Source organism: Mesocricetus auratus, unplaced genomic scaffold, assembly GCF_017639785.1.
Source record: "Mesocricetus auratus isolate SY011 unplaced genomic scaffold, BCM_Maur_2.0 Super-Scaffold_6730, whole genome shotgun sequence".
Taxonomy (NCBI): Eukaryota; Metazoa; Chordata; class Mammalia; order Rodentia; family Cricetidae; genus Mesocricetus; species Mesocricetus auratus.
The window spans coordinates 16,933,412-16,941,431 of NW_024429184.1; the positions used below are offsets into that span (position 1 = coordinate 16,933,412).

An 8,020-nucleotide genomic window follows, 5' to 3' on the forward strand; every position below is an offset into this window, starting at 1 on the left:
GGAGTGTGTGGCTTACTGATCTAGGATGGACTTGGCTGTGAGATCTGGGGTGGCAAAGGGAAGAGCTGTCAATACTTATCAGGGTGGGACCTGGAACTGTCCCCCTGTTGAGCTTGCTGAGAGATGTGGCACTCTCTCATCTGATTGATACAGAGGGGCATTCTATATTTACTTATCCCACATTTGCCAACTACCCTCTAAGTATCAGATCCTATGGCAGGTAAGGAGTGCACAGGTAGGGTCGCCTCATCTGTGTATAGGGATTGGGGGAAGACCTACCAGGTGGAGCTCAACCTGCCAGGATGGTCAGAGCCAAGGCAGCAGAGCCCTGTGTCTACCTAATACCAGAAGAGGAGCCCAAGAGGTTTGAATGTAGTCAATTTTAGGACCTGGGAAGGAGGAGCAAGGAACCGTGTTGGGAAAGCTTGGATGAACAGTTTAAGCACCGTGTTCCACCAAGTGTATGCTGCCCTCTTGTGGTCTGAGGGAGTGCCTCGGCTCCTTCAACTGCCTGTAGTGTTGCTGGCACGTAAAATGCAGCTTGCCCAAAACGATCTGAAACTAGCTGTCATCCTAGACTAGTCCAATAAATAGTTCCCGGCTCTTCCCCAGAACTTCCTACGAGTTTTTACCAAGTTAATCTCTTCTCGATTCTTGCCGTTTCGGTGGTTAATCAACATATCATTGGACAAAATACCGGAGAGCCTGTTTGACTCTGGATACTGCACTAGGCTCCGTGAGCACCCTCCATCCCCGCGGCCGAAGCGTTATGACGGTGTATGGTACTGGCCCTTCCCAAGGTCACCAGTATCTGCTGCCCCCACTACCGGATCCTCCCAGCATATACGCCAATCTATGGCCAATGAGTTGTGCACAAGCTATGTATGGCTTCGTCCATACTGAAGACTGCCAGGGTTGTCCGGTGCCCCAGGAGGAGAACAAAGCTCGGAACTCCGTCTCGCCTGCTTGTATCCACCAACGCTTCAGCTTCACCTTCACCGATGCTGTGTGTCAACAGGTGACGCGCGCCATCCATCGTTTAAGGGCACAAATTCGCATTCTTCATGCGCAGGACTCCTTCCTCTCCCGGGCAGGGCCCTGTGCCGGCACTGGCGTGCTTCGGCATCACCGAGCGGACCGCTGGATGCGGGCGAGCTGCGGGTACCAGCTCAGCGGAGCCCAACGGCGTTCCGGGTTTCCCTCAGGCCCCGCCCCCTGCGTGCGCGGCCCCGCGGGCCCGCGCGCTCCCGGTCTGCGCGCCATCTTGGCTAGTCCGTGAGGGTCGAGCGTGGATTGGCAACAGTGGTAAGAACCAAACCCTAGGGCCTGGGTACTCAGACGTGGGGAAGGGGGTGTCTGCTGCCTGGGACAGCGGCGGGGGAGCCCGCCAGGCCGTCCGCGTTTGGTCGGAGCAGTCGTCTGTGCGAGCCCGCACTCTCGAGTTCCAGAATGGCCTGGCTCACGCCAGCCAACCCTGGTTATCTAAGGATGAGGGCTACTCAGCCCGGCCTAGAGCCCGGAGGGGCCGGTTCTTTCTTTAGGGACAACTTTTGAGAGTTCGTGGCTGCGCACCCAGGGGCCAAGAGCCTTGGTTCTGTTCCCTGGAAGCACAAAGTGAGGAGGCTTGACCCAGTCCTTAGCAGCCTAGTGAGGAAAGGTCTTCTCTTAGAGAGTTGTGGGTGAGGAGGGGTCTGGCCTAGCCCTGAGAAAGTTTGAACTATGAAGCATGGCCCTATCCCGGGTAGCCTGGTGTGGGGGGAGTTTGGTTCCTTCCGTGTAAGACTCGCACAAGTGTTTAGAGAAGGGTCTAGGGATCATTCTTGGCCCAGCCTTGAGAAGATAGGGTGAGGGGTGTATCCTGGAGGGAGAGATGGGAATGGGCCTGGTCGTAGTCCTCCCGTCATCTGACCCTTTCCCCCAGCGCACAGCAGGAGAGATTCACCGAGGCCACGGAGCAGAATGGAACACTACCGGAGGGCTGGCTCCGTGGAGCTCCCGGCGTCTTCACCAGTGCCCCAGCTGCCTCCTGACACCCTGGAAATGCGAGTCCGAGATGGGAGCAAAATCCGGAACCTTCTGGGGCTGGCCCTGGGTCGCCTGGAGGGGGGAAGCACCAGGCACGTGGTGTTCTCAGGTGCCGGTCGGGCTGCAGGGAAAGCTGTCAGCTGTGCAGAGATTGTCAAACGGCGGGTTCCTGGCCTCCACCAACTCACCAAGCTTCGATTCCTGCAAACTGAGGACAGCTGGGTCCCAACCTCACCAGACACAGGCCTGGACCCCCTCACGGTTCGGCGCCACGTGCCTGCAGTGTGGGTGCTACTCAGTCGGGACCCCTTGGACCCCAGTGAATGTGGTTACCAACCCCCAGGAGCGCCCCCCGGCCTGGGCTCCATACCTAGCTCTGGTCCCAGACCCCGAAGAAGGGCTCGGGACACCCGGTCCTGAAGACCTGCTGAGCCTGCCTGTACTCTAGACCTGACTCTGTGCCTTCTGTAAGAAGCACCGGTGTGACACCCACCATGCCAGCAAGGCTTGAGTCCCCTGGAGTCCTGCTCCCGTCCCCCTGGCATGAGGGACGGCACTGCTGTGAAGGATGCAGGCCATGGGTCACTGCTTCAGAAGGGCTTGCTCTGTCCACAGAGTGTCTGACTTGCCTTTTTTGACATCAGTCTAGGGAAGGGAAATAAAGGTGGTGCCCGTTTGTTTGACCTGCTGTGTTTGAGTGGGATTGGAGGAGTGTGAGGCCCGCCTGGCCCCACAGCTCACGGGCTGGAGGCCGGAAGGGTAGGCGGAGCCTGCTGCTGGGTGGATCTGGTGTCAGTAAATTTCAAGCAGTCACCTGGATGGCTTTTTGCCACCCGCTTTCATGGTTTGGGACTCAGCCAGGTGAGGCATCTCTCCCGTCTGTGGCGTGTGTTTTAGAATAGTGAGATCATGAACTCAGCTTTGCCTGTCACAGTTTTAATCCTGGCTCTCCGGTTTACAAGTTACTGCTTTGTGGTTTCGGATAAAGCTACTTCCTGGATCTCAGTGCTCTCATCTGTAAAATGGGGTGTAGAGTGTTTACCTCATTAGCATTCTTTTTAAAATTACTTAAATTTATTTTACGTTCATTGGTATGAGGGTGTCAGATCTCCTGGAACTGAGTTACAGACAGTTGTGAGCTGCCAGGTGGGTGCTGAGAATTGAACCCAGGACCTCTGAAAGATGCTCTTAACTGCTGAGTCATCTCCAGCTGCCGCATTAGTGTTCTTGTAAAGAGGTGTACATATCTGACACCCAGATACCACCTCATGCTATATAAATGTTATGAGTGACTTAAGTTTACAGATGTGCTGTTTTTTTATCTTGAAAGTAGACCTCAATCCCCCATCTTTCTTTGGGTGTCATTCTTTTTTCCATTGCTGGTTTTTCTGCCCTTGGATTCAGATTTACTGAAGGCATCTGAAGAGAGAATGGTTGTATTGGTGGTCAGTTGGCTCCGGGTAATAGAGTGGGATTGTAAGCACCAGTGGTCTCAAGAGTTGATCAGCTACACTGTGAATCAAGATTTTCTCCAGTGTGTCTAGTAACCTGGATGTCTAATTACAAGCAAATAAAGTTGGGGCTCCGCTGGGTTCATGTAGCAGGATCCAGCTAGTTGAAGGCGCTAGGTAGTTTTTCTCAGTCTGGGCAGGAGAGATTGGCATGATGGCTTAAAGTTGGGGAGATTCAGAACTTGATATGGGCTTCAAGGAGGGCTGAGTGACTGTAGGGCTTGGAACTTGTGGCCCGGTCTTTAAACACTACGTCCTTTGCTATCTATCCAAGGTGTCTGTCCCTCAGTGAGGAGGGGCTGGAGGGGAAGGGGCAAGTCAGGATATCGAGAGGTAAAATCTCAGTAGCTACTCTACCAGGCCCTTTTAATGTAACATAACTGCTGAAGACAGTGAGGCTGCTGTGCTGTGCTACACTGCCTGACTACAGCTGCCTGACCTGGAGCTTTCAGCTAAATTCAAGGCTTCGGCTCCTCAGCTTCTACCAACTGTCTTCAACAAGTGCGCCACCGTGCCCTGCTCTGAATATCTTCATTGTGTGTATTTTGCTGTCGGCAGCTGTCAGTGTCACAGTCTCAGAACTTTGGGTCACATTTCCTTATAGATTATTGATACTTTTTTTTGTTTTTAGGGACAGGGTTTGTCTGTGTAGATTTGGAGCCTGTCCTGGAAGTCACTTTGTAGATCAGGCAGGCCTTGAACTCACAGAGATGCGCCTGCCTCTGCCTCCCAAGTGCTTGGATTAAAGGTGTGCGCCACCACTGCCCGGCAGACTATTCATATTGTTTTGACCTGGTGTCCTGATCACTTTGCTTTGGCAGGTTGAAGAGATCCATGTAATAAACACAATAGTGCAGCTGGAGGGGTGATTGAGTAGGGTGGCTGTGAGCTCTGGAGATCAACTGGGCTGCTTACCTAGAATTCGCCCGAGAGTTCCAGAAGGGAGTGGGGAGGGAAGCAGCTGTGCTCAGAATCCTGAGAGTTCAGGTTCTAGGATGTCCCCTAACCTTTGGCACCTGGAGAGTCAGCCTGGCCCTGATGTCTTGAGGACTGCCCAGGAGGGAGCCAGAGATGAAGCCTGGAAGTGAGCTCACGCTTAGGAGAGAACCCGGTGCTTGTACATGATTCTTTACGTCCCCATTTCTCCTTAATTCACTGCTTCCATAAGGCCTTACAAAAGCTTCCCGTTGGGACAAAGGGTAGGCAGATGTGAGGATATCCCTCTCCAAAGGCAGAATCGGGTGGGGAATTAGCACGCAGTTAAGAGCTCTGCTCCTCCAGAGAACCCAGGTTCATTCCCAGCAGCCACAATGAACTTTAACTATAGTCCCAGTGAGATCTGCTGCCCTCTTCTGGGGTGCAGATGTACAAGCAGATGAAACACCCATATACATAAATAAGAAAAAACAAAACAAACCACTTGTTCAATTCCTAGGACCCACCGTGCAGCTCACAACTGTCTATAACCCCAATCTCAGGGCATCTGATACTCTATTGTGACCTCAGCAGGCACCAGGCCCACATGCGCTTCACAGACATACATGTAGGAATAGGGGTCAGTGAGGTGGCTCAGAGGATGGACTGTCATCACCAAGCTTGACCTGATTTCAATCCCAGAGCCCATGTGGAAAAAGAAGGCTGACTCCCAGTTTCCTTGCTCCATGCATATGCACAATAGACAAATTTAAAAATGGAAGTAGGAGCAAAGATGACTTCCTGTAACAGAAGGGAAGAGTTGAGGGCAAGCAAGTACTCGATGATGTGGAGGTGACGGATACGAGAGTTCAGAAGCCCTGTCATCATGAGGCAAGGATGGGAAGCGTCAGGAAGTCTGAAGACTTGCAACTGGGAGAGACGACGTGACCCAACAAGGCTTAAGCCCCGTGCAGGCTGATGACTATGAACTTGGAGCTTCGGTAGCAGAATGTGAGCTCCAGCAGTATCCACAAGATAGGTGAGGCTGCCCTCCACACTGGGTGAGGCAGGAAAAATGACGACAGTGACCAGGGAGTACGACCTCCCCACACCGAGTCGGCAGGAGAGCTGAGAGAGGAGCACAGGTTTCTGTGGCCTGGGATTGTCAGGAGCTGTCTGGGGTGGCGGGGTGGAAGGCCAGAGTGGTAGGAAAGTTAGCTGTGTTAGTTTCATGGGGCTGGTTATGACTGGATAGCTCACAGCAGCAGACACCGCTCACAGTTCTGGAAGCCAGCAGTTGAAAAGGTGGTTTCCACTTCTCCGTTTATTTATTGGGTGTGTAGACATGGGTGGGCTTTAGCGCACAGAGGTCACAGGACAACTCGTGAGACTCGTTTGTCTCCTTCCATCAAGTGGGAGCCCGGAGTCAAACCTAGGTCTCAAGCTTACCAGCAAGTGCTTTACCCAGGGAGCAATCTTAGCAGCCCTGCCCCTTTTGTCATGCGTTTTTTCACCTCCTAAATATAATTTGCCTCTTTAAAATAGTATTTTGGGAACCTGGAGAGGTGACTCGGTGGGCAAAAGCACTGGCTGCTCTTCAGAGGACTCTGGTTTGACTCCTAGAAACCACATGGTGGCTCACAGCCATCTGTAACTCCAGTCCTGGAGGATCTGGCGCCCTCTTCTGGCCTCCTCCAGCACCAGGCATGTATGTGGCACACAGATATAAATGCAAGGAAAAAATACACAAAGAGTTAAAAATAAGATATAAATGAAATAAAATAGAACTTTTATTTCTCATCTGGTTAGAGCGTGAGTCCCAGATGTCTGCTTTATTCGCTGAAGTAACCTAGGAATCTTGAACATGGTTTGCACACAGTAGGTGTACAGTAATCATTCAATGAAGGGAGGAATGTTGAGCCTCCAAGTGTGGACACGCCTAGATCAGACTGTCAATCCCTGTTCCCTTGGCCCTCCATTCCCAGATTAGAGGACGAGGTCCAGATTTACTCAAGGGTTAGCCTTAACAGATCCCTTGCCTGCTGTCTCTGTCCATCTTTGACTTGGTTCTTGCACTCTGGGTTCTGACCACACTGATGCTTGACCTCTTCCAAGCATTATTAGATTTTCTTCCTCTGATCTTTGTCCTAGCTGTTCTCCCTTCAAATTCAAGTCTCTTCCAAAGCAAGACTTGGAAGTCCGCATCTGTAATCCCAACATTTGGAAAGCTGAAACAGGAGGATTGCCATATGAGGCCATCTTAGGTTACCGTAGTGATTGCCAGAGACTATGTCTCAAAATACCCCAAGAACTTCTACCTGTGGCCACAAGGTGGCAGCATTCACAAAGAGATAGCCCATCTATCCTTTGTAAAACCTACTTTTCTAGAAACCCCAAGATAGAAAGAAGTAAAACAATCTAGTCTTGAAAACTGGTCCTTAATAGACAAGGTGACATCTCGGCTGTTCAAAAAGACAGCTAATGATAACCCTTGGTGTGACAAACGTAGCACCTGCAGTGTAAGTATAGACCTGTTTCATAATTTCAGTGTTTCACCTTTAGGTGAAATGTGACAGGCATAGCAGGTACAAAGATCGAGGAAGTTCTTCCCTACAGACATAAGAGCACTTAGAGACAGGAAATATCTCAAAGAAAAAGGAGGTAATGCCTGTGGAGAAGCTTGGAGACTAGTTGGCTGGGCAGCACAGGGGTGAAGGGAAATCCTGAGCCGAGGCACAGGAAGACAAGAACGAACATCATTTGGGGAATGAAACTCGAGGAAGGGCCTACGAGGACCGACTCAGGATAGCTTGGGACCACACTGTGTGCAGAAAGACCTGTATACCTGCCAGGGAGTGTGTGCTTTATCCTGAGAGCAAGGAGACCCCAGAAGTCTGAGCAGGGCACGAGGTAAAATGTCAGACTGCTTTAGCTTAAGAGCTTGCGGAGCGGAGGGAGCATGGACTGAAACAGCAGCGAGAAAGCCAGGAGATGAGCAGGCCAAAAGGGTGACTAAGAGAGGCCCTGGGGAGCCCTTTCCAGACCGCGGGGCCTCTCGTGCCCGGCCGGCGCTCGGAAAGCGCTGTTAGCCCTTTGCTCCAGTGTACGAGCTACTTTCTGTACCCTCTCCTTCTGAACTCTGTCCTAGCTCCTGGTGTTATTTTGGCTGGAATCAGTCCTGGTCTGCTTCCATGTGGAGAGGCCACATCATCTGTCTGTCAGTAGATCTGTCCAGCTGTCAGCTCACTCTGCACAGTGGCATCTCGCCGCGACCCTCGCTGGTCCTCAGTCTGGCTAAGGGCCCCCTCTATCTGCCAGGGAGCCAGAGTATCGGTCACGCCCTGCCACCTTCAACCACCATCGACCGGAGTGCACTCACGTGCCTGCGTCGTGAGGGTGTCCCACCAGCGGGAGGGCCACTGCCTCAGAGAACTCCAGGAACTGCAAGCATAAAAGGAGGTGCAACGGGAGGGAAATGTGGTCTACCGTCTCACAGGTTCAGGGCGGAGCCATAACCCCGTGCCGCCAGCAGGGGGCGCCAGAGTCAGCCTGCGAGTAGCAATCGAGGA

At 52.3% G+C, this 8,020-nt stretch overlaps 1 protein-coding gene across 1 annotated transcript; it reads left to right on the forward strand.

Moving 5' to 3' along the window:
* The first annotated feature begins 1,157 nt into the window (after nucleotides 1–1,157).
* On the forward strand, nucleotides 1,158–2,708 carry Rpp25l (ribonuclease P/MRP subunit p25 like). Its single transcript, XM_005078836.3, has 2 exons — nucleotides 1,158–1,305; nucleotides 1,922–2,708. Exon 2 carries the CDS (start codon nucleotides 1,960–1,962, stop codon nucleotides 2,443–2,445), a length of 486 nt encoding a protein of 161 aa, XP_005078893.1. The 5' UTR covers nucleotides 1,158–1,305; nucleotides 1,922–1,959; the 3' UTR covers nucleotides 2,446–2,708.
* The last annotated feature ends 5,312 nt before the right edge of the window (nucleotides 2,709–8,020 follow it).

Bases quoted from the DNA above. Each gene is read 5' to 3' on its own strand.
- Rpp25l (XM_005078836.3), top strand. From the start codon at position 1,960: ATGGAACACTACCGGAGGGCTGGCTCCGTGGAGCTCCCGGCGTCTTCA.